The sequence below is a fragment of the Lytechinus variegatus genome, chromosome 1, assembly GCF_018143015.1.
Source record: "Lytechinus variegatus isolate NC3 chromosome 1, Lvar_3.0, whole genome shotgun sequence".
Taxonomy (NCBI): Eukaryota; Metazoa; Echinodermata; class Echinoidea; order Temnopleuroida; family Toxopneustidae; genus Lytechinus; species Lytechinus variegatus.
In genome coordinates this window covers 86467052-86494155 of record NC_054740.1, presented here as the reverse complement: position 1 = coordinate 86494155, position 27104 = coordinate 86467052, and the positions used below count along the sequence as shown (strand labels likewise).

The following is a 27104-nucleotide window of genomic DNA, read 5'->3' as shown; positions in this document are numbered from 1 at the left end:
AAGATCCTGGATCTCATCATGTCAACATCTTTTAGAACAGATGATGAGATGACAAGATCCCGGATCTCATCATGTCAACATCTTTTAGAAGAGATGTTGAGATGACAAGATCCCGGATCTCATCATGTTGACATCTTGTAGAAAAGATGATGAGATGATCTTGTCATCTCAACATCTCTTCTTAAGATGTTGACATGATGAGATCCAGGATCTTGTCATCTCATCATCTCTTCTACAAGATGTCAACATGATGAGATCCAGGATCTTGTCATCTCATCATCTCTTCTACAAGATGTCAACATGATGAGATCCGGGATCTTGTCATCTCATCATCTCTTCCAAAAGATGTCAACATGATGAGATCCAGGATCTTGTCATCTCATCATCTCTTCTAAAAGATGTCAACATGATGAGATCCGGGATCTTGTCATCTCAACATCTCTTCTAAAAGATGTTGACATGATGAGATCCGGGATCTTGTCATCTCATCATCTCTTCTAAAAGATGTTGACATGATGAGATCCAGGATCTTGTCATCTCATCATCTCTTCTAAAAGATGTCGACATGATGAGATCCAGGATCTCGTCATCTTATCTTTTGCTATCAAGATGTCGACTTCCCGAGATAATTATCTCAACATCTCGGTGGCACTTTTAAGCTTCCATATAAATGCCTTCCATAATTCATTATGTACAATAATGTAGATGAGGAAAAAGGGGTTACTAAAATGGAAAAGCTTGTGTGCTAAAACGTTCCCCCAGTATTAACGAAAAATAGGTAAAACTGCAGAGATTAAAGCATTTTTACAAGCAGAAGGAAATAAAAAAAAACAACATTGTCTTCCTTAGCGCATATTCAATCTCACAGTGACGGGAGGGGCAGAATAATATCATAATTATTAGAAAAGCTAACGACACCAACTGCGTTGGTGGCTATGTCCAATGAGCAAGTTGATATACTGCCACCTCAACATCCCGACATCAGGAATATTTTCGTTTATCCTACTCAGATGTCATTATTTTGCTTTATACAAAATTTACACTAAGAAAAAATCCTGTAAAATTATATATTTGTAATATCCTGAAGATTTTTCCACATTTTAACACTGGTACAGATCCACTCTAGCAAATGACGATATAACTGTCGAAAAATATTTCCGCTTGAGTGAGCACCACTTACTTTTGAAAAGTTAGTGAAAGATGATTTGCGCAGAACTCTGAAATAGTTATGCGAATAAAAGTAGACCAATAATCATGAAGAACACGAGGAATTTAGCTAGTAAAATTGATTTGATGATAAATTTTACCTTTTTTAAACTTGTTTCCTTGCCCAAAAGCACTTTGGAGAGTGCATTGCGCCCCACCCCACATCCCCACACACCGAGGCCATCGCGACGATATTTGCTTTACACTGAGCTGTGATTAACATGAAATGGCTTAGGCTTCATTTTCATTTTGTTAATCATTTTCAAGCTTGGGAAAAGTGTGGAGAAACAAGTATTAAATTAATAATGAAATGTAAACCCACTTTAAATGATACAAACTGAGTGAAAAAATGCTGGAGATGTCTGATATAAACTTTTGTTCAGATTCACTTATGTCCTCCGATCCAGCTGGCACAAAAAAGGGTAAAAGTGCTTACTAAGTGTTGAAATTTCACTTTGGGTGGCAAAATTGTTACAGAATGCTTGAATGTATCCGTTTAATTTCAATTGACTAAAAGTGCAAGGGAAATGGATGAGAAATGTTTCGCAGGGTAAGTTTGATTTCGCCCTTTCCTCTTTACACAGCGTGAAAACGAGCATTTCTGCGAGCTTTACAAAAATGGACAGTGCTCACTCAAGTGTAACATTCTGTCAAAACGTTTACTTGCATTAGATAGATGAGACCCAAACCCAAGATTATATGTGAAAAAATTACTGACATGTTGTATGTTTTTTAATTCCCAGGGCTTTTTCAAAGTGTAAACTTTTTTTTTTATACGCACTGTAGAATGTCACACTGGACAGTGGCGTATAGATGGGAGGGGGAGGGGGCTTAGAACTGTGCTTTATGGTTCTTAAAGGACAAGTCCACCCTAGCAAAGTGAACGTTTCGCTTAATTTCTCACAACAGTTATATGCATATCCTGGTCAGTATGCAAATGAGGCGATTGATGACGTCACCCATTCACTATTTCTTTTGTATTTTATCATATAAAATATGAAATATTCTAATTTTCTCCTCATTATTCTGTGAAACAAAGTGTTGTTCCTCCCTGAACATGTAGTATTACTATTGTTCAACATTTTACGGTTCAGTCAAAATTATCCTTGTCTCATCGGTGAAAATTGGAATAATGTATTATTCAAACATTAAAAATCAAAAGAAAAAGTGAGTGAGGGACACATAATTATAGACTCTCTCATTTGCATATTACTGCGTTGTGCATATACTGTTGTTGTTTTTTTAATAAGCAAAACTTTAAAACACGATAACTTTCTTATTTTACATCCGATTTGGATGAAAATTTCAGTGTTATTGCTTGTTTGATTTTTCTCTATTTATTCAAATCAACATTTTCTGGGGTGGACCTGACCTTTAAATTGCTTAAAGGCATGGTCACACCGCCCGAGCGTTGTTGGAGCGGTTGTGGAGGGGTGAGAAAAAAATCATCACCGCTCGCTACCGTTCACCATTTTCGATTTCGATTGTTTTTTTTTTCCCCAAATTTTGTGAGCGAAATTTGACCCTCTCTCCCTACCGCTCCAACAACGCTCTGGCGGTGTGACCAGGCCTTTAACGATCAATTTGACTTACCGATTCGTCAATTGTTTGAAGAGCATTCTTCCTCAGTTTCTCCCTTTCCTGCATAAATTCATCCATCTTCTCATTATATGATTGCAACTGGATGGTTAGTGCCTCAACCTCCTTAGAAAGTTCAGATCTGCATCATGGGCAAATTATCGATAAGACACGCCCTTAGAAAATCTCATTATTTATACCTCAATCACATTTGCTCTACGGCGAAAACAGCCTATTTAACAATATTTTGTACCAGCTACATTTAGGTGGTTTAAATGACAAGAGGGGCGCCTCTGGCAGTCTCGCTTGCATTACACAGTTCAATATAGAAGCAGTGCTGACTTTGAAAATGACTGTAAAATAATCATTCACAAAAAACAAAATTCACACACACACACCCACACACCCATTTACACACACATACACACACTTATATATATATATCATACTACGTTCATTAACCCTTAATGACATTTGACCTTGATCAAGTTAGTGACCTACGTCCACATTTCATTAACTTTATCCATAAACTTTTAGTTATGATGGCATTTCAACAATTACCTACAACTTGGCCAAAGTTCATCGACCTTAAATGACCTTCGACCTTGGTCATGTGACCTGAAACTCACACAGGATATTTAACGATACTTGATTACACTTATGTGTAAGTTTCATGAATTATGTCCATATACTTTCGAAGTTATGATAGCAGGTAATCAGAGATAACATCGAAGTCATTACATACACTTATGCCCAACATGAAAATGGCTCATTCTTCTAAGAACAAACTCTAGCTTCAAACTTTTTTTTTTGGGGGGGGCCGGGGGGTAGGAATACGCGTAGATATCGTATGGTCTTCAAGTTTGTCATAGTTAAAATAATTACAATACTCACGTCTTACTAAGTATATTCCCTTCGATTAATGAGAGACATTCGACGCATTGGTCCGATACTTCTTGGCAATTTTCACGATTCATAGAGAGTTTGGCAGTTATTCCTGCAGTGGTCACCCTCTCCTGGATCATGAGTAAGAGAAAAACACAGAAGCTTCATGGTAGTCAGAAAAAAAAGAGGGACCTTAATTAATCTGTTTTATCACAAATATTATGTCGTCTAGGGGCCCACTGGAGAACCCCAGATTATTTCATAATGATATTCTGCTTAATATTTGTATATGCTGGTGGCGTAATGGGACAAAATACTTCAGTGGGCCGAGTTTTGTGCTCTGACGTTGGAAAAAACGTTTTAGTGATTTAATACGGTTGATGATGATTAAAGATAAATTCCAGTATTGGTAACGATCTCAAAATGACTTTTTACAGAATCTAATATAATGACCACCCAAGTGTCTGTTTGCATGAATTAAAAATATGTGCCAAAGGATTCTGGAAGAAATTGTGTAATTGCTGAGAAAAACGGGTCGTGTGGTCCAGTGGTTAGAGCATTGGACTCATAATCGCAAGGTTATGAGTTCGAATCCCAACTCTGCCATTGTTTCCACTTTGATAAAAAGGCCCGACAGTGATATCTGTCGTCTATAACGTCAGCCACTATGACTGATTAATCTAGACGTAAAATGTTTCATAGGTAATTGGTTATATACCAGCTTGGCGTTTACCAGCAAAATGCTGTCCTGCCGAGTTCCTACGGGAGTTACCCAAAAAAAATTTAAAAAAATAAAAAAATAAGCAAAATAAGCGCGGATTCGGTCACTTCCGTCGGGTCTTTATTCAAACAATAATAATACACTGTTCCACGTGTGCCTATCTGTGTTGGTGATCTTCAGTGTGAACGTTTTTCAGCGTAGATTTCAAGATTTCACAAATTTCAGTTTATGTAACTTTACCAGATCTAGATCCTCGATGATATACTGACAATATTTAGCCTGGTTTTACAGACTTTCTCATGAAATCAGTGTTTACTGCAACTACTGGCATTTCTCTTTAACACATTAACAAGCATTACCAAGGACAAGCAGCCCGCACCCTCTTCAGTGCGTCAGCGACTCTTTAGTCATGTTGTATGCTTTTCACACTGCATTTCCTTAACCCCATACTATCCTTAACCCCGGACTATCCTTAACCCCATACTATCCTTAACCCCATACTATCCTTAACCCCGGACTATCCTTAACCCCATACTATCCTTAACCCCGGACTATCCTTAACCCCATACTATCCTTAACCCCGGACTATCCTTAACCCCATACTATCTTTTTTTCGGTTCACACTGTCTTTCTTAACCCCATACTATATGCTCAGCCGGGGTTAATGCCTTAACCCGGACTATCCCTCAGCTCATGAATATTGATGATTTTACCACACAGAGCGTGATTATCGTGCAATTCGACTTCTGTGATTGGCTAATGCTTAGCCCCACTTTCCTTATATACCCTGTTTCGTTTTCACAGTGCATCTCTTAGCACCGCAATTGTGGTGCTAGCCCCACAATAAGCCGGCTAACCCTGCTTTTTTACAGGACCAGATAGTACCGTACTATTTACCGTGCTAGCCCACTTTGTTAAAATGTAGTGTGAAAACGAAGTGGGCTAAAATTAACCCCAGGAAATTGGTGGGGCTAATTGCACGTTAATCACGACTTCTGTGATTGGCTAATGCTTAGCCCCCCTTTCCTTAGCCCTATTTCGTTTTCACACTGCATCTCCTAGCACCGCAATTGTGGTGCTAGCCCCACAATAAGCCGGCTAACCCTGCTTTTTTACAGGGCCAGATAGTACCGTACTATTTACCGTGCTAGCCCACTGTGCTAAAACGTAGTGTGAAAACGAAGTGGGCTAAAATTAATCCCGGGAAATTGATGGGGCTAAGACCCTTAGCCCCACCAATTTTTCGGGGTTACGGACAAAAAGTGCAGTGTGAAAAGCATATTAGTTATTTTCGTGTTATTTCTTGTCTTTCTGCGTCAAAAAAATAACATCTATAAAGATTTGAAGTTTATTATAAAGACAAGTAATGTACATTCTATGTATATATATATATATATATATATATATATATGTATCTTACCTCAATTTTTGACATAAAATTTTGGAATGTCTTGAATCTCTCTTCCCATCCCCTTGTCAGGAATCCTAAAAAGAGGTAGAAAAAGTACAAACTTATTTCCAACACTTTTTCAATATCATTTACCGTGATGTCTGAAATAAACACATATCTCTGATACTCTTTGTTGGATTTTCGATATACTATTCAATAATTATCAGCTTTGATTGAAACGAAACTTGAGGGTAAACAATCTGGTGACACAAACACCAAAACTTTTCATTTCTTTTGACTCGTAAATTGTCCGTGGTAATTAGAAATCGAATTCATAAATTCCTGAAAATTTGTGCCGTTTATTAAGCTGTTATATAAATTTTGTTATTGTAACAGCTTCTAAAACCTTTCTAATTTGTGTGTTGTTTTTTTAGATCTACTGTAATTCCTTTCAGAGTTACCCTTTTCATTGAGAGCTAAATCAAGTGCTTCTGTTCCAGAGTAAAAGAAACACCTTTCCTCCGCCTCCATTCTCGTACTTACGACATCGAGCTCTTTAAGCAACTCAAACACTGAGTCCACATGGCGAGCTTTAACCTGAAATAAATTCACAACGACATATCCTTTCTTTACTGGAAATAATTATAATCAATATCATCAATAAAGTTTGTGCTCAATTATCGAGATTACTAATCATAAAAATGAAAATATTATTTCAACAACCCTTTCCCAAATTTTGTAATCACAATAACTCAAACACAGTATCTATGATTTGATAGTGTATTAAAATCTTAATGAGTAATTATTTACAAATGCATAATCAACGCTCACTTAGCTTTACTGTTTGATAAAATTGATTAGGCCTACCCTAATATAATAAAGAAGACAACATGAACATAAGAATATATTTCGTTAATAATTGAGACCAGGTCAATATTTTCACGTTAAATTACTAGCAGCCAATCAAAACAAAATGACCTTAGAATCTTACAAATTACAAAAGTACCTTTCAATTTCATGGCCGAGATTTCTATGGAACAGTGGATACTGACTGATGTCCAAAAGCTTATTCAATTAAATCTGATTTGAACTTTCAATCCCTACCTTGACCAACATAGAAGAGATGCAGCTCAATTATCAAAAATACAATTTCCATTCTTCATTTTTTCACATTCTGAAATTCGGCAAGAAGACAATCGACAATTCAGAATTCAGTGTATGTAATTGTTTACAAGTCGTTATTAATATCATTTTAGTTTAATATCGGTACACACCAGTGACGTGTTGAAACAACACCAGTTAAGAATCAAACCGATATTGGTTTAATACTATTGGTGTTGCTTGATTGCCAACTTGGTGTTAGCCAAACTGGTGTTAGCCTAACTGGTGTTAGCCTAACCGGTGTTAGCCAAACTGGTGTTAGCCAAACTGGTGTTAGCCAAACCGGTGTTAGCCAAACCGGTGTTAGCCAAACTGGTGTTAGCCTAACGCCAAACTGGTGTTGTTTCAACACTTCTCTGGTGTGGACCGATACCAGGCGTTAGGGGATAATTATTAATTGACGAACATGGTCTAACCTCTTCAGGGTGTCTTTCTCTCGCTGATAAATCCCATTGGGTGAAACCAACAATGATGTCAGGCTTAGAAAGGCGTTTTCCTACTTCAACAAAATGTTCTCGCTCCTACATTATGAGAAAAAAAATCCATGCTACATTTACATATTCCCCCTCCACAAAGTACTGTTTTTGCAATATATTTATGGTTTGAAGATATGTTCTTAAAATCGAGCTGAAATTATTGTATGTACTGATCACAAAGAGACATTTAAGGACTCTTTTTAGGAATTCATGAAGAGCATATAAATGTACGTTATCTCATCATGGTCAACTAATGCTAGTGCCAAGCGCGTGCCGATTTTTTTCTAATTTTTGTTATTTTTTTATAGATTTAGGCCTAAATTAAGGAAATTTTTAAGAATTATTAATGAACATGATCCGTATTCCATTGATCAAATACATCAATTACATACATTGACACCAATGATAAATACATGAGGCAATACACCTACAGGCGTAAGATGTGTAAACAAACAGTACATTGTCAAGCAAAATTTGCACACTTATATTTATGGCAGCGAGGGAAAACTATATTTCAAAACACAATTCAGCTTATTTTTCTTTTCTTCTTTTTTCTTGCTAAATGATATTCAACATCCTTCTGTTTTATAACAAAGCTTTGAATAATAAATTATTGGGGATGGTATAACTGAATTTCAAAGAATGGATGTGATACTTAAATAATAAAGATGAATAAATAAATAACAGACTTGTCATTGCAGATTCCAAAAAGTTTTTTTTTTCAAATTTTGTAACATTTCTGACAGAACTATTATGGGAAATAATAATGCAGATTTTGCCAAATTGGGGTAACCTTAAGTTTTCACATTCACAAAATAAGTGATTCCACATTACATAAGGAACAATTTGGAGAATCCTTCCGTTTAATCTTAAATAAAATAAATCATGCAATGCAATCGTTTCTTTTAATCATGAAATTAAAAGATTCAATTTAGTATCAATAGTGCAAAGGAATTTAGTATTGTGGATCTTTTCCCCAATCAGTTGTTACTGGCAAACAGTTAAATGTTCACTCCAAAAAGCATGTCTTCCATACGGGATATGTGATCCTAGTCAAAAGTTGTCTTGGAACTTTTTTCATGTTCACTATTTTTTTTGCGGTGGCAAGTGAAAATAGATCAACGACCTGCTTGAATACAGTCGCTACACAATAATTTTCTCTTGACGGTCTTTTAGAACTTGATTCAACTTAAAGAAATATGAATTGAAGATACCTCTGGTGACATGACTGTCTTTGGATTCACAATGAAGAGATGTACATCCGAGTCTTTGCAGAAGGTTTTCACTCTATCACCGAGCTCTCGACATTTTGTGATTCCTGGACTGAGATGTGAAATGAAAATTAGAAGAAAAACTCGAATACTTCCATTTACCAATCATAATCATTAGTATACCATAATCATGATCATAATGATAAGCAAAGATGAACAGAAACAATGAAAAAAGGATAATTTTATTTGGTAACCACGAAATATATATATAACCCAAGATTTCTGGAAAACGTAATAATCATACTGATCATACTGATAATAACAATGACCCTAATAGCTATAGAACAATAATCATAATGATATAAATAAAAATGATAGTGATATTGATAACAACAATAATTACTATGAAAACAACGAGAAAATTGGAAGGAATACAAAAAAAACATGTACAGGGTTTTAATTTTCTTGGCGTCAGACAAGGGGGACAGGGCGACACATCCCCCCCCCCCAAAAAAAAATAGAGGCGGGTAATACTGTAGCTAGGCCATGCCCCCAACATAACAGAAATATATTCAGTAGCCTTGTATTCCGGTTGATTTTTTTACAAGGTATCCGCATGATTTTTTTTTCTATATTTCAAGCAATGCTTAATACGCTCCTTATCAGGTCTGAACGTATATATGAAAAAATATGTCCGCGCTTCGCACCCGTATTATTTGATTTGTGAAGTACGTATCCTGTTTACGATTACAAAAATCTATGTCAGTGTTTCAGAATTCATTTTCGTGTCTATGGTTAGATGAGCCTTTTTTCACTAATGATTACAAAATGTGAGTGAAAATGTTAAGTTCTAAAATTCTTCATCTCCAAAAAAATCAGCTCGCGCTTTCCAACCGCATTATTAATCTACTGGCAAAGGTATATCTTCATAATTTTCTTGTCCCTTAATGATTTTCGGGTTAGAAATTCAGCTGGGTCTTTGCACTGACACTTTTTTATTCGTGAGATACGGATACTGTACTTCAAATCTGTACTCACTAGTTGTCAAAAAATAAAGACCAGCAATACGTCAATCTAATGTAAGCAATGGACAAGCAAATACCAGCATTGATAAGCGTTAAGTGGAAGTTCACCCTGACGAAAAGTTTATTATAATACCAGAAAATAATAGTAATAAAACATTGGTCTAAAGAAAATATAGATTGCGAAAATTATTATTTTCTTACTTGTGACGTCATACATGTCATGGTGTAAGTGAAACCATACAGCTACACACAATTTCGGTGGTTAACTACTTACCAATCCATAATTTGTAGGTCATAGTTAAGCAAATGATCATTCTTGATGTCATCTTCTGAAAGATGTATTTCTACCAGATAGGTTGAATCCAATGAGCTGCCTGATTTTACATCACATAACTTTGTAAGAGCCTATGAGAGACAAATGTGTTTATAGGCTATTAAAATTGACGTAATTCCTATAAGTCAATACGGATTTTCATTGTTTCATAATTTTTACTATAATCACATTAATAATAACAACGCAGTTCACGACATGACGTCCCTATATGCGCTTCCAAAGATCTTGGACATTGTTAACATGACCCCGCAGCCTTTTTCAGCGCGGAAGTATATCAAGAAATAAATTCCCATTTACCTTACCTTGGTTGAGTGCAGCACAACGTGGATTAACTTGTTGCTTAATGAAATTACGCCATGACTGGGATTTGAACCCACGACCCTCTGTTTCAGAGTCAGAAGACTAATCCAGTGGGCCACAATTGCTGCTATAGATGAGAGCGCGTATTTAGAGTGCCAGAATTTTACTTGTATTTTCTTAATGGATATTTCATTATTACTATTGTCTTATTTTTAGATCCAAGTGTGTTGATAAATGAATGAGAGCAAGCGGGTAGAGACAGAAAACTGATTGGCTGGACGATGAAATCTAGAGATATATAATAGAATAAAATGAGCACAGCATACGAGCGAACATCATGGGAGAAAATAAGATTACGAACCTTTATCGTGAGAGGTTGTCTATTTTCCAAAAAGGAGTCAAGCGAAGCTTCCTTTTCTCTGTTCTCGACCTCCCTGACGATGAAGTACGATTGGTCTTTCTTTTTCTCAATCGAGCAACCCTCTGTATGTTCCTTAGCGGGTGAGATTTCTATGGAGCTATTTTCACAAATCGAATCGTTGGTCATCTTCTCAATCTGGACAAAGCAACTTGTTGTATCACCCATCCCGGATGGTAGTAGTTCTTGCCCAATCATGGCATTCAGAGTTGTGGTCTTCCCGCTGCTCGTACTGCCAAAAGAATAATGTGACACCAAGAAATCATTGCAGAAATACTTGTAATCAAACGTAACTAAAAAAAAATCATATACAATTTGATTTGCAATCAATTAATAGTGCGTATTACGGACATGCGCTTGATTTTTTTAGGTGCATTCAATCTCAACTCTTTTTTTGCGACGGGGCCCAGAAATACGATTTAGAAATAAAGATTTAAGAACCCTATATTAAATCGATCAGAACTACAGCCTGCGGCGTATAGGCCTAAAGAGTCGCTAAGTTAGCAATTTGATGTTGAAACGGGGTTGAATTACATGCTATATATATGAATATTCCATGTAGATGCTGGTGAGGGTGTAAATCAGTGAATCATGGGTGCTAGTATAGCTTCCCACTGCCAATCTGCCAACGCGATTTTGCCCAATCAAGCCAATTAAGTCGGACCTATTCGCTCTAGCTCGATATACAGTATCAGGTTCAATAATACCTGTGACAAGAAAATTATCATGGGAATATCGCAGCTAGCTACTCCATGACCGATGTGATCTACTATGCCTTGAATACCTACTCAAATATATTGAAAGAGTTCATGATAATTTTGTTTGTTCGGTTTCTATTATCGAACAAGAACCAGAGTAGTGTGTAGATCAAGCAGATAGACGCTAATAATGGTAGATTGACCTTGGTCAACACTGCCGAGCTTCTAATTCATCTGGTCAAAAACTGGTTTAAATGCTGGGGCCCGTCTTACAATGAGTTACGATTGATCCAATCAATCTCAAGTTTATGGAAATCCATCAATGTCATAATGTTTTTATTTAGGAAATTTGCTCAACGTCCTTTGAAAACAAAGAGAAGCATACTGAATTGCGTATAGAAAACAGTGAATGTATGAATATACATCATTTATAGAAAATATTTCAAACAAACATGCATTTTAGATGATGATATTGCTGGCTTTCCATACTTACGATTGATCGAATCAATTGTAATTCTTTGTATAGACAGGCCCCAGGTCGACAAGACTGATCCACAGCAGGAACATGGCAAGTTAATCTGAGTCGCTTGTATTCAGTACATACCCTTTTCCGATTTGTCTTTGATCAGAGAAGAGCTGGCTGAAAATTCACTAGATCGGGCCAGCTCAACTATAGGTGGACATCATTGTGTGTACCAATTTACAAAACTGGAATAATTGGCATTACACATTCGCATATCCCAGAAATTGTGTGAATATATTTGTGATAATAACAGAGATATGGGGGGCGTTTCACAAAGCTGTTAATAAAATTAAAAGCGACTTTAATAACGACTGGCGATCCTTTCTTGTGGTAAATGGTACATTCAATTGGTGATGGTTTAGCGCGTAACAAAGGATCACCAGTCATTCTTTAAGTCGTTCTTAACCTCCGAACAGCTTTATGAAACGGCCCCCATCAGGGAGCATTTCATGAAACAGGTAGTCCATGGAGCTATCAACACAGGTGGCCGCAGGTAGTCATTGATTTTACTAATCATTGTTAGACCGCTACTTAAATCCTTGCATCATTCTCATTACCTCAGAGCAAATGAGTTCTCTGGATTCTGGAAATATCAATTTCTCTGGAGAAAATTTTCTTTTGATAGGTAAGAGGTAATAATATCGTGTGCTCAAAATACTCTGAAACTTCTTGGTTGCCAAATTCTCCGATTGATATTCTGAAATTTTCAAGAAGTTCAGTTCTAAATCCCTTGGAAACACGTTCATCTCTGTCAAATCCAGGGTTAAGAATCTGTCATTATTTGTCTTTGACCAGGACAGGCAAGGCCGACAACGCCTTGATGGGACCTATTCAAAGTTCACTGATCAGCATTCACTCTAAAAACACTGAGTAAAATTTTACCCAAATTGGGTAAAAAGGGAACATGCATGTTTGCTTGGAATTTTTTTTACCCCAAATCTTTCTACCCAACCAACATGCATGTTCCCATTTTACCCAATACTGGGTAACCTTTTTTAGAGTGTTGGGAGGCTCTTATGAACGTGGATTATTTCGTTCTTACTTTGTAAACACACTCACCCTCCGAAAAAGGCTATCTTCATTTTTTTCCTTGACAAGTCACTTTTCAGACTCTCAATCCTTTCTCCGAGGTGGTCTACTCTCATTTGAACAGCACAGGAGTCAATACCTTTGTATCAAAGATACAGAGTAAAGGGAAATAATCGGTATTGATGTTATATTCAGTTAAAGAAAATGACTCACAGATATCTGAAATCAATATTTTACAATAGACAAATTACTGTTTTGTGAGAAGTAAATGGTCTATATTGTGTTAAGCTCTTGTTAATTGATTTCTTCACGGAGTTCAAAGTGTGGTTCATTTCATATACTTTGATTTATATAATATCAAAGTTTGCAAATAATGTAAAGTTTAATTCGGTAACTTCAGATTGCTCAAATGAATTCTAAACTGAACTGAATTTATTACGAATTAATGTCAAAATACATTGATACAAGGTAAATTGCCGTATATACTATATTGATAAAAAGACTCAGCAGAAATAGCAAGTCCTGCTATATGGGTCGTGGAGCCCCTATCCTAGAAAACGTTTAAAAAGTATAAGTTTACAAAATTATACTCTTCAATATCCTTATAATATTGTTTATACCATGTAGCTCCTGTTAGTACACGATACAAGCAGTCTTAAAAGTTATGTGCATATTTCTTTGGAGTAAAATACCAAGAACTAAACTTTCTCTTAACCACATAGGGTCTGTCGTTAAAGTTGGGCATCAATACTTTATTGTTACCCCCCCCCCCCCGATAAAAAGTAAAAAAGATGTTTTGGTTACTACATCAAGCTCATTGTCATTGTAAAGAATATATTCAGTTACACAATTAGAGTGATTCGCGAAAAGTTTTGCTCCACTGGGAATACATTTATTCATCCGTTTACTCTAAGCTGGTGTGGATCCTCTATTATTTGAAACGGGGGAAAATCTTACTTCAATTACATGGTCTGTTTACAATATAAAAATACAGAGGAATATATTTAGTGCATGTTATTATGCTTATGTACTTTGATACTTTCCAGTTATGACAATTATGGCGTCAGGTTATCCATTGTTTGCAAGGTAAAATGAGAGTCAGTGGCGTGTTGAGCAAAAAAAAAAATGTGAAGCAGGAAAGATCAGAGGGAGCGGGGAAATCAAAGATTATTTATCACATATTCATTGTTTCATTTTTTGTTGAGTATTTTTTCCCCTTAATTATCGTTTTTTTTAATAATTGTGTTATGGTGTTGAATGCGAGTATCAGTGGCCCAGCGTTGATAGACAGTGGAGGGAGCCTGCGAAGCGAGCGAGCATAATTTCTAATTTGTCACCATAAGAAATGTTATTCTGTAATCAAAGCATACCAAACGTTTTTTCGTTTTTAACGATACATTTAATTTTACAACCTGGTCCCGATGTTAGGAGATTTGAAGAATAGAAAGTACAGTCTTGTTAAGCGATATCATGTAGATTATCAAGATGAGAACAAATTCTCATTTAGAAAAGAAATAAACTAACGCCAGTGGGTTTGTTTTTCAAAATACGAATAAAATATAGTATACTGGTATACATGATATAGGAAATAAGATGAAAACAAAAACTAAAGTATACATGATATAGGTAATAAGATGAAAAAAAACTAAAGTATACATGATATAGGAAATAAGATGAAAACAAAAACTAAAGTATACATGATATAGGAAATAAGATGAAAACAAAAACTAAAGTATACATGATATAGGAAATAAGATGAAAACAAAAACTAAAGTATACATGATATAGGAAATAAGATGAAAACAAAAACTAAAGTATACATGATATAGGAAATAAGATGAAAACAAAAACTAAAGTATACATGATATAGGAAATAAGATGAAAACAAAAACTAAAGTATACATGATATAGGAAATAAGATGAAAACAAAAACTAAAGTATACATGATATAGGAAATAAGATGAAAACAAAAACTAAAGTATACATGATATAGGAAATGAGATGAAAACAGATTATGTTTTTATACGAATGATATTGCAAATAGGTATTGGCCTTGTATTTATTGAAAGTGGGTAAGAGCATAATCAACCAGGCTACGGGTCGCAAAATGATATAAAATATATACAGGGTGTTTCTTCAAAAAGATAACCGAAGTTCAAAGGTCAGCTATATCAAGAATACATAATTTGTTTTTTAGATTGTTATTCTAAATAATTGAGTAGCTCATCAACTTTAATTTGTCACCTTCCTTGCGCCACAATTATTATGGGGTACAGAGTTATGGTCGAAGGCGAAAGGTACAAAAACCCACTTTTTCCATACTTTTTTGTAAGGCGTATTGTTTCATCATAGTTTCCCTTCAAAAATTTAAGTAAAATCCTATCCCCTCTGTTAACTATTTTGTGAGTTTCTGACGTTTACATTTGAATGTTGATATGAGAAGTTCATATTTGATCCTTGATCGAATGGGTAGCCAATGAAGGTCAGATCCCGGGGGGGGCCACTTACATTGGCGAGTGGATACCATGCGCGACCAAAAAAACACGTAAAAAGGATGTCTTTTTCACGATAGGGCACGTTACGTACGTAACGTGATAAGGGTGTCAAAAACACAAAAATAATGAAAAAAGGGTATCTATTTCGCTAGGAAAATTACGTGTTTAGGGTCGAATATGCGGGGATGATAAAACAAAATTAAAATGTTTTATAAAGGATGTCCTTTTTGCCCCATCACTTCGTGTTTAGAGTCCGATTTGCGCGAGGTGTAGAAGGTGGGGTCGTACTAAACCAAATAAGGTAAAGCCGACGACCGAAGGACCCGTAACAATAAAACATTCCTGTACTTGTTTAGGGGTTCATTTCAGGGAATATTACCAATAAGAGTATAGTTTTGTTTCCAATACTTGTTAAGGGTAGGGTTTCACACGCCAATACTTGTTAAGGGGTGCATTTTCAGAAAATGGAAATTACGTGTTTAGGGTGCTTTTCGAGACCCCATGGTCGCGCATGGTATCCACTCGTGAATGGAAGTGGCCCCCCGGGGTCAGATAGAGGTGATGTGTTCAAACTTTCCTTTTCCGAGAAGGGATTCCTCTATTCCGAGCAGCAAACTATTATTATTTAAGTGATGAAAGCATGTACCAACTTCTTTGTTCTTTTTTTATCGAGATATTTTCTCATTTTTCTAATTTTGTGTAACCATGCAAATCGCTGCAGCCTTCCAATCATGGTACATTATACAAGTAGGCCTAGATTGAATGTACACCATCAAAACAAATATGTCTTTAGAAACATAAAACCATAATAAATTGAATCAATTCAAGAGTCACTTCTCTATATTTTTCAGTATTCCACCTTATACTGCAGGGCCTCCACATTTATTATATACCATATATACGTTTTTGTTTTCCCAATGTGCTATTTTGTCTCGCCTGCATATAGCAGGCGTATATGCAGCGCCTGTTACGATCTTATAAGCAACATGGGCTTATAATGTAACTCGCCGGGCAGGAGTTCATACAGTTTAAGACCGCAACAAGCGCCTATATAGAGACTATAGGCGTTGCTTTTTCTACGTCGGCAGCGGTGTCGTCAACATTGAAATCTTAATCAAGGTTAAGTTTTTGAAATGTCATTATAACTTAGAAAGTATATGGATCTAGTTCATGAAATTTTGAAGGGTAATCAAGTATTGCTGAACGTCTTGCCTGAGTTTCAGGTCTCATGACTATGGTCAAAGGTCATTTAGGGTCAATGAATTTGGACCACGTTGGGGGAATCAATATCGAAATCATAACCAAGGTTGTTTTTGAAATGTCGTCATAACTTAAAAGTACTTGTTAACAAGTGACTTCATTCCAAATTCATTCTCGACAATTATCCCTAGATCCCTTGCCCTAAGAGAGTGGCTGAATGATGGAACCAGCAACATTCAGAGTTGAAACATTATCTGTAACGAGCTGTTATATGGAAGATCTCAGTTTTCTGAGATTAAAGGAGTACTCTAGGCTGGAAATAATTGAGTTGAACAGACAAACTGAAATTAGACAAAATACAGACATTTCAAAGTTTTGGATTATTTCGGTAAAGCTGATCTATACGTATTTCCTCGTAAATTGGATATAATTACTTTCAGCCCGAAGTTTCCCTTTAAAAGGAAAATAAGCAAAACTATTGACGAGTTTGAAAGAACTTCACTGGGATAGCAATAAACTCTTGCCTAGTCCCTGACGGCTGATCTTGCACTCTAAATATTTTATCCTAACTTTGACTGCATTACACAAAGAGGGGATTTTCTGGTGAGGGGATTCCAAGTGGAACAAATCTGAGAAAAAATGCAGGCTAACATTTTTGTCTCCCCCCCCCCCCCCCCCTCTCTCTCTCTGCCTCTTTCTCATACATATACATACTCCTTTTCACTCTTCGTCTCCCCCCTCTTTCTTTCTCTCTACCTCTTTCAGCCCCTTTCTTTCTATCTGTATCTGCCACTAATCTGTCTTCCCCTCTTCCCATCTTCGTTATACCCATATGAAATTACACTTTGTGAATTTATTTCATAGGAATATCATTAAGATCACGGACCTCATTTCCACCCTGTCATCGATAATTATGATTGTGATTCAAATTAATCTAATTACCGGTTTGATTTAATTTGACGCACGTGAAAGCACACATATATTAATAAACAAACTTAATGCAAGTCAATAAAATATGATGTTGGAAAAGTGATACAATATCAATCAATAAGGGCGGTTGAGAGATTGGGGCAGTAACAAGAATTTGATTAAAGACGCAAATAATTTTGGCCTTTGCCTTCAGTTTAATTTTTATCTCATTTCGAATAAAAAAAGTAGAAAATCCATTAAAAAAAGTTATAAAAATTGAAATATATAAATTTGAAACTTAAAATGGATTATTAAATATTTGTAGCTGAAAATAACATTGTGGAAATGGAGAGGTCCACTGTAAAAGCTGTTCTTGTCAATCGTGGATCCCTTAAATCAAATTATTAATTAATATTCAATTACCTAATTAAAATATTGAGTAAGTATATAAGCGTTAGTGAGAGAAGTTGCTGAACGCTCAAATTACCCCTGTCTCTGGTTACCATTTGGTTACCGTTTGGCATTAAAAAAAAAAGTTAATATCAAAGTTTCTTACCTTGAACCGATGACATTTCATGTAGCTCATTTTGGATTCTGCTGATGAGGTCACCCGTGACGTCATATAGTAATTGCTGTTCTTTCTTTGCCCTAGCAAACTTCTCAAGGTGGGCATCCGGAACACTTCTCCCAGACGATTCCATCCGGGCTTGTTTCCCTAAACAACTCCGGCAATCCTCGATCGACCGACGACCCCAATATTTAATTCTTGTATTTACCCAAACATAAAGCTGACAAAAATCCGGATGATCGTCTTCATTCTTTGCATGTACATACAATTTTGACATGAACACCCAAAATGTAGAAATTGGTTTCGTTTTCAATTCTGATTTGAGCGTGACAATCGAGAGCAATAAAATGGACCATCGAGAGCGTTGAATTAATATGATGTGGTGACATAGTGTTATTTATGAGAATTATGAGGGAAATACCAGTCACGTGAACGAGGGGTTTTCCCAATTTTCAACATTCTGTGTGTAACCCGTAAACTTTAGTTAACGAGCTGAGCTGAGGTTCATCCCTGTTATACACACAATAATAAAAAGTGCAATACGATACACAAAACAATTTCAAAAACCTGCATTATATCTCGGATAACAAATTTGATGTGCTGCCAAATTTATTATTTTCGTTCTTATTGTTGTGTATTCGTGCGTGTTTCAAAATTCTCATCCCGTTTGTGCATGCATTTTCGTGTAGCTGCATCTCCATATTTGGGCTCATGAGAGTTTAATTAAAAATATCGGTGAATGTTCGATGAAAATCCATATAAGAATAACAGAGTTATGAATTTTTGAAATTTTGATTTGTACCGTTACAGCCACTGGCATAAATCCCGGGGGAATCGGAAAATACATCCCCACACTTTTCGGAATCACCCCCCCCCCCACACACACACAAACGTGCCCATACATACACCCCCACACACTTCTTTCAAGATAAAAACAACGATATTTCTTTTTCATCTTGAAATTGGTTAAACTACTGCTTAGATTCATCTGTAAATACGTGTACTGTGTATGAATTTGCCAAACGGCATTCTAAAAACGATAATTTTCTCATGCGGTTGCTCCGCTCGTGCGCATAACCTTTCGTATAATTTTTCATGTAATTCTGGAGCTGGTCTTGCCAAATTCCTACGTTTGCCTTTATTTCAAAGGTTATTATCTGCAACATCACGTTGAGTATGGTTATATGAGTCATAATGCTATTTATGAATTATATGATTCTAACGACTTTTGAATATGGTTATTGTATATTAATTTTGATATGAAGGCTCACTTATTTCTGATAATGACATCTTCTTTCATTCTCATCTCACCTGTAACCAATGAATGAATGAGTTTTTAATAAATACATTTCTACTGTTCAATCTTAATTTTCTCGTTTTGGTTTAAAAAGAAACATGGTGTTGGAAACCATTCGGTCTTCCAACAACTGGAAATTTGCTCGCTAGCTTTGCTCACTCACATAATCTTTGGTCAGCCAAACTCTCCTTCATTAGTTTAAATCACAAATAAAACCATTAAATCAGCCGTCGAAAATTAATTCGTGGTAGACCTTCACTATCACCACTACTATTGATAGATGATATGTTCATGAACCCCCGCGTATAAATATACTCCTTGATGTGGGGGTGTTCCCGAAATTAAGAATTTTCAGCTCAATATATTGATACAATCCCTCACTGCTCGGATCGGATTTACGCCACTGGTCACGGACAATCAGCTCCTCCACTCCATGTATCGTGTAGTATACCTTGAATTCCCCAAATGCAAATTTTTCACAGATTTAAAAGCGATTTTATTTGTGCGGTGCATTGCAAAAACTGCGGTGTTGATTTAACACCAGCTCGGAATCTATATATGTCCACACCAGAGAAGTATTGAAATAACACCAGTTCGGAATCAAACAGATGCTGTTTTAAAACTAATTAGTTTTGTATAAAACTTCTCTGGTGTGGACATAATACAGATTCCGGTTTGGTGTTAAATCAACACTGGAGTTTTTTCAGTGTGGATGCATCATTTCATACCCTCTTCAAGAAGAAAAATATTTGTATTAATCGAAAACCATTTTGAATAACATGAAATATGGGGAAGCTGTTGGCATGTGGGTTCACAAATAAAAAAAAAATATTTTATTATTTTTGTAAAAGTATTTTTATCAAACCTTCACCAGTACATTTCTGTCTTTTTTCTTTTTTTTTGGAGCTTTTAATGAAAGCCCATATATCGTTAGGGTGAACTTTCTCTTGAAAAAAACCCCATTATGTCCGTCATCTGCATTCTCTGGAATTTCCAGACATTCTACCTTAGTTTCCTTGTTATCGCCTCCCCTATACCCCCCCCCTCTCTCTCTCCCTCTCTCTCTCCCTCTCCCCTCGTCCCCCCCTCTCTCTCTTCCTGTCTCTATCCCTCTTTCTCCGTTTTCCCTGTCTTTCTAAAAAAATATCCGCTCTCTTTCCCGGATGAAGTAAACAGTGATCAATGTTCAAACTACAACATACATTGTCTAGGTGAGAACGGTCGATAAATTTTGCTTGACAAAAACTCATTTTACGAAACATTTGTTTTTATTTATGATTCACTGAGCCATATAATCTTTCATTTTAACATTTTGTGATTATGTTACAATACTCACTAAAAGAAAAATCGTTGATTGTAGCTGTATATAGCATGAATTTAAGTTTGGAGGAGCCATGGGGTGACAGGGTTCGATCTCCCCCGTGATTTTCCGAACGAAAAACAGAAAATAAAAAGAGGAAGAAACCCGAAGAAAGAAGAGTATCAACAAGAGAATTCTAGACCGTATATCTAGGTTTTTTAATTTGACATTACAAGTCTTTAACTTGAGTCATCTAGCCCCCCCCCCATCAATATTTACCCTGGTGCCGTTGCTACCGCCCCTGTCGCTGTGTTTGCGACACAATACCGTCTGCATATCAAAATGGAATTAAAGCGACCACCCAAAAAAAAAATCAATTCACATATTTTAGAATAATATTTTGAAACATTCCCATTGTCTTTTGTTAGGATAATGAATCACAAGAATCACTGCAATCCCATTATCAAGGTTAAGAATTTTGAGAACTGGCTCCAAATGCTCTTACGATATTAAGAAGACACATACGTTATTTAAAAAAAAGAGATTTTAATCTAGATTATTTGATAAAAATGATTCTGTAATTTTTCTCGTATTCATTTGGTATGTCCAGTATAGCAGACTTACATTAAAAAAATAGCCTGCGGGCAGTCAAATGTATTGCTGTACACATGCGTGACCAAATTATTTCCAACACCATAAGCGGGTTTTTCTTCTCTTTGTAAAATAACCTCCTAAACAAGTTTTTCGCGGGCTTAATTTACACATTTTGGCCCCTAAACAAGTTGTCGGCAGACCCCTAAACACTTTTTGTCTTATTGCTATCAGTAAGCTTAAATAGAAAAAAAACTATATTCATGGGTAATGCATGCAGTTAGGGTTAAAATACCAATGTTAACATTGTAAATAACTATAAGTGTCATCCAAAATTCATCAGGTAATAATTTTAAAAGCCCGAGGAAAAAGCTTGGGGAAAGACATACACTAAACACAATTGGCTAGGCTTAAAAAAAGCTTTAAAAACACATAACCTATATACTAAATGCGTTTGAGCCCGCGATAGACCATTGACCAGACTTTCAAAACCACCTTTTTTTTCGAAAATTTGTGTTTTTGATACTTTTAACGAGTGCATGCGCGGCCGCATCGAAAACTGAAAAAAAACCACCCCTTTAAACGCGTTTTTTATTTTGGTCACGTACGTGTACAGCAACGTATTTTAAGAGTTAAAAAATCATGATGAAGAAACGATTAGTCAATCAAAATATTGTTAGACCAGGGACAGGAGGGATGATCAATGAAAAGAAAGGTCTAAATTTTACAGGGTAAAAAAAATAAAGTTTGAAAAAAAATGAATAGTGAACGTTTCGAAATGCAACAATATAAAGCAATCTCACAATCGACAAATTGATATAGGAATATCTAATTCATTGCCTTTTGGAACAGTTAACGGTATAATTTAAACACGTGTCCTTTTAGACACATTCAGACCTTTTTCTAATGACGCTTGAATAACTATTTTCTACAATATCATAATATTTGAAAGAACAAATGGTCCAGCATGTAATAGTGATTCTATTATCTAATTTTGAAATAAATTTGTTATCATTTATCTATAAACTCATTGGTTCATTATGTTAGCTCATTAAACGTATAGCTGTAATATTGTAAAATCTATTCCTTAGCGTGAATGCATCATTATGCATATCATTTGTATTTCAGGTTTGACCAAGGCTGTATGTTCTATAACATCTACGTTGCTTAATTACATTCACGAAAATGCGTTTGCCGAGAATTAATTGTTACAGAAGAACAAAAATGTAACTTTTGTCTATTAGGTATAAAGAATGCAGATCAAGTTATTAATCAAACATGCTATTTGATTAAAAAAAAACAATGTCAAATTTCTGGTTAAGTCTCTTCTACTTCGGTAGCGAAGAATTTTGGTTGACCTCCTTCTCTCCGCATTTCCATTTTCAGGGACATTGTCGGCATGGCGACGGATTTTTTTCTCATCGGTTCACTTCTCATCTTCTTCAGTGATCTTAAACTGAAGATGTGCTGATCTGTTGGGATCACACCTATAGCGTTCATTGTGGCATCACTGAAACTACCCGACTTGATGCGAAGTGTGGTTGGCACCACTTCACCTTTGGAGTTCCTGATGCCTAAGTAAAACCTTCGGTCCATCGAACCTTGAAAAGACGAGTTTGGATACTCCCTATTCCTCCGAATCACCTCGAAAACTTCGTAGAAGTGTCTACAGCAACATAAAAGGAATGTAGCTCGTAGCCTTTGAAAGATATCTTTGGCCTTGTTGCGGAACTTTCTGTTCATGGCAAAGTACACAAATACATTAAAACCGCTATTTGAAACTGTGAGCCAAAAGGCGAGGAATTCAACCAGGCTTGGTAGAGTTTTGTGGCATACTGTGGTAAGGACGAGACTTGCTATGATTGTGTAGGGTAACCATGTGATATAATATACTCCTGCGATTATCACAAGCATTTTAAAAGCTTTTATGTTCCTTCGAAAATGCATGGGGAATCGTTCACCATTCTTCGGGCTTGCAGAAGTCGACCTTCCGAAGAGTATTTGACGCCTTTTGGAACTTTGAAGAACTCGAATATGGACACTTATAGAAGTGAAAGTAATCACCGCGAAACTTGGTACTAGGAGAATCGCCAAAGCGGCGATGTAGTATTCCATTGCGTCTTCATATGCTGCGGAACAGGCAAGTTTGTCCAGATCGAATTCGTATCCCAGTCCAACCTCCGAAAAGAGGACAAGGAAAAATGCTAAGCATAAGAGCCAGGTGATTATGATGGTAAAGAGAACTCGGTTTTTGGTGACGATGCGGTTGTACTGAAAAGGATGGATCACAGCAATGTACCGTTCAATACTAAGGCCAATGATCATTATGAGCGATACCCTGGTACAAACCTCTGTTACATAGGAGGAAAATTGACACATGAAGTCACCATAGGGCCATCGGTGCAAGGTGGCTGGAGCTATGCTTATCATAGCAACGATTCCCATCCCCAAATCGGCAATAGCGAGTGACAGAAGAAAATATCCCTGACAGTTCTTGAGTGATTTTGATCCACCGATTACCACGATGTTCATGACATTACCGAAGACTGCGAGTACAGCGATTAAGAGTACGAAGAGTGCTTCGATGATGGACACGACCAAGGGGTTCATTGGGTCATCTTCCGTTTGACCATTACTACCAAACGTTGGAATTCCTCCGACGTCGCCGTTGTCATCGTCTCCACACATGGTGCAAAATCGGAAGGTGGATGTCATTATTGCGAGAAAAATCAAGATTGTGACGATTCATCGGGTTATTACCGTTTCCCTGATCTTTAGAGCCGCGCTAGAACTGTTATCGAGACCTCTGATTAAGCGGGCTTACGCCTACGTGTATACTATCACGCCTCGTGTTAATTGAGCTCTTTGTATGCAATCGATGATGATGCGGGCTTGGCACTGATAAGGAAAATTGGACATTATCAGCGAGATTCACGTTAATAACTTCAATAATTAGCGAATCCACCACCGTTATCACGTAAATTCGTCCATCTCGTGAGCGGCGGAAGCAGTATGTGTCCTCAGAGAGTCACGTTTTATTGCAGATAAAAGCAAGATATATGGAAAGAGGCCACATTAATTTGTTAAAAACTCTAATGATGAAGTTAGATTACTAGGATAGAGTTCATAAAGCAGCCGATGTAGTAGTTGACTGTTAACAAAATAATGATGTCAAATCATTCGATAAAAAAGAGAACGGTACCTACCCGCATATCCCTTTCCTTTATCACGACAATGTCCTAAAAACCGCATCTCCTACTGTCAACCTAGTCTGCTGGACAAACCCTTCACTCGAGTAAAGGTCTGAATTGCAGCCTGTTCATGCCTTGTGTATTGAAGGCCCTTTCACACAGGCAAGTTTTGTATATGCTAGTCTTTGCGTAGAGGCACACTTGTTGATCAAAGTTCCAATCAGGGTCTGTGCCTGCAGACTACTTTCAACCATGTGCACTACTGCACACAAGCGAGGGTGTGTTTCTTTTATACAATGAAGATACAATTAACAAAAACATAATTATGGGAAACAAAATCCCACATGCATGTTATATTTTTCCATTAATCATGTTAATCTTGTTATGTAAACATATGACTCAACCCTGACTTTACTTGTGTTTAAGTGATTTAAACTTTATCTGCACATCCTATATGTTGAAACCTTGTCAATAACTTCTTGAAAATTAAAAATACTGCAACTCAATGTCACTTAAACGTAACTATATTTTCAAATAATGTTCAACATTTTCAACCCATTGCTGACAGGAACCAGGTCATACATTTACAAATCCTATGGGGCTTAAAGAATTCAGTATTCAACAGGTTACGACAACTCTACTCTTGCACTGTTAAAGTTTTTGTATATCGTTCATCATTTTATGCAACCGATCACTTGTTAAATACCTGCAAAAATATTATTAATTTTCGCGGGAGAATCAACCCGAAATTGGAGCAAGTTTAAAATCCGGTATTCATGTTTCAAAATAATCGATTCAACCTACATACACGGATGTATTATTTTTTTAAAAACAGTTTTAATACCACAGTCATAGTGATAAAATCAACTTAAGACCGACCGATCTTATGTCATTGGAAATAACGTAATAGATTTGGTCGATCTGAAGCCGGTTTCATGGGTATGACTGAGGTATAACACTCAATAACTGAGGTCACTTTTCAGTTGTTGACCTGAACAACTAAAAATTATCTTGTTGATTAACCTCTTTTCCTTTTGCATTATAAGTGTTTAATGGAATGAAAAACACAACATAAATACATTAATGATTGCTGGAATTTGCGTAACTACGGGGATGGGCACAGGGGCACGTGCCCCCACCCCATCGGCTGACAAACAAAAACAAAAGCAAAAACGGGGGGAAAGGGAGATAAATTTGTATTTGTATTTATCGAGACAAGTAAAACAAGCAACATAAAACATGACAAGGGATAAAAAAAAGTTTAAAAGCATGTACAGGTTTGAATCCCAAAATATAATCATAATGAAGTAGCATGATCAAGGAAAAAACAAGAGATTACTTTTGAAAAATAAAACAATGTGAATTACCATAGAAACGAACAGATTACATTTATAGATTTATGTAACAATTAAAAATAATAAAAACAAAATATGAGTACAAAATGTCTGACCAGACATAAGATAACATAAAATGACAAAAATGAATTGATGAAAAATCTTTGAGTTATTGTATGATACAAAATTGTACATAATATGGCAAAATTCTTAGAGATTAATTGTGAGGAATTGTGGATATGGAAGGTTGTAAAACAATTTTATCATAGAAATTACATAAGAAGATGGGCCTAAGTAGAGTTAGATGTGCTATTACGAGAAAGCATATTCCAATCAAGAATTCAAGAAACCATTAGTTTGACCGTTTCTTTAACGTGTCGAGATCATTTTTTTGAAATTACACAATCCTTTATAGAATTAACAGGTCTGTATAAGATACAATCATTAGCATAGTGTTTCATTTTAGAAAAAATGCCATCGGATATGTCACTTATAAAACACAGAAAAGGTATGGGGCCAAAGATTGTCCCTTGAGGCACACATGATTTTACGTCAAGTCATATTGAATATTTTCCATTCAATGCCACACGTTGTGTTCGCAGTTTCAAAAAATTAATTCTTCATTTTAAATTTGAGCCGTAGCGTTTTTGTTTAAACTCTAGATGTGCGTGTGATATACTATCAAACGGCTTATGTCGAAAGGATGGGTGATGTCGCGTTAGGGTGCGTCAACGCGAACGCGAAGATTCGTCCAGAGCAAAGACCTTATAATATATTACTAGACCGAAAGCTGCGCACGCGTTCAACACAAAACAAATCAGATTAGGCTCCGCCTACCGCGATCATTTGATGACAAAAATAAGCCCTCATTGACATTCATGAGCGTAAATATATTCATAATCCACCCTTTTCATTGGCTAACAGCGTCATTAATACGCGATTTCCCCGATTCTTTGTCATCGATACCCGTGGTATCGTGTTACAGAATTAATTGTTCATTTGACCTCATTACGTCATCTAATTTATTCATTCTGAAACTTTTCTTTCCACACAAAAATGGACCTACGAACACTCCGGTGAGTACGTATAAATTGATATAACCACATGAATTCAGTGGACTATTTACAAATTTCACTGTATTTTGTGATCTTAGGTTATTTCTCTACCAAATTAGAGAGTTTGCTATCATTCTTCTGTTAGAGGAAAGCAGAATTTGGTCTTTGAAATTGAAGTTAGATTGTCATCGTCGCCCAGTGCAGCCTGT

At 36.2% G+C, this 27104-nt stretch overlaps 2 protein-coding genes across 2 annotated transcripts in view; both read right to left on the bottom strand.

Annotated features, from left to right (window-relative positions):
- LOC121426386 (transmembrane GTPase Marf-like) overlaps positions 1 to 18520 on the bottom strand; it is a 35546-nt gene extending 17026 nt beyond the window's left edge. Inside the window, exons 1-10 of the mRNA XM_041622676.1 lie at positions 18116 to 18520; positions 12986 to 13094; positions 10649 to 10937; positions 9928 to 10058; positions 8632 to 8740; positions 7358 to 7462; positions 6242 to 6377; positions 5811 to 5875; positions 3679 to 3800; positions 2800 to 2926 (exon numbers count right to left, since the gene is read on the bottom strand). Coding sequence (XP_041478610.1) covers positions 2800 to 2926; positions 3679 to 3800; positions 5811 to 5875; positions 6242 to 6377; positions 7358 to 7462; positions 8632 to 8740; positions 9928 to 10058; positions 10649 to 10937; positions 12986 to 13094; positions 18116 to 18404 — 1482 coding nt within the window. The 5' untranslated portion in view covers positions 18405 to 18520. The remainder of the gene's footprint in view (positions 1 to 2799; positions 2927 to 3678; positions 3801 to 5810; positions 5876 to 6241; positions 6378 to 7357; positions 7463 to 8631; positions 8741 to 9927; positions 10059 to 10648; positions 10938 to 12985; positions 13095 to 18115) is intronic.
- Positions 18521 to 21436: 2916 nt separating this feature from the next.
- Positions 21437 to 26584, bottom strand: LOC121426376 (probable G-protein coupled receptor 21). The gene has a single exon (XM_041622665.1). The coding sequence runs from the start codon at positions 24028 to 24030 to the stop codon at positions 22633 to 22635; it is 1398 nt and encodes a 465-aa protein (XP_041478599.1). The 5' UTR covers positions 24031 to 26584; the 3' UTR covers positions 21437 to 22632.
- Between the last annotated feature and the right edge of the window lie 520 nt (positions 26585 to 27104).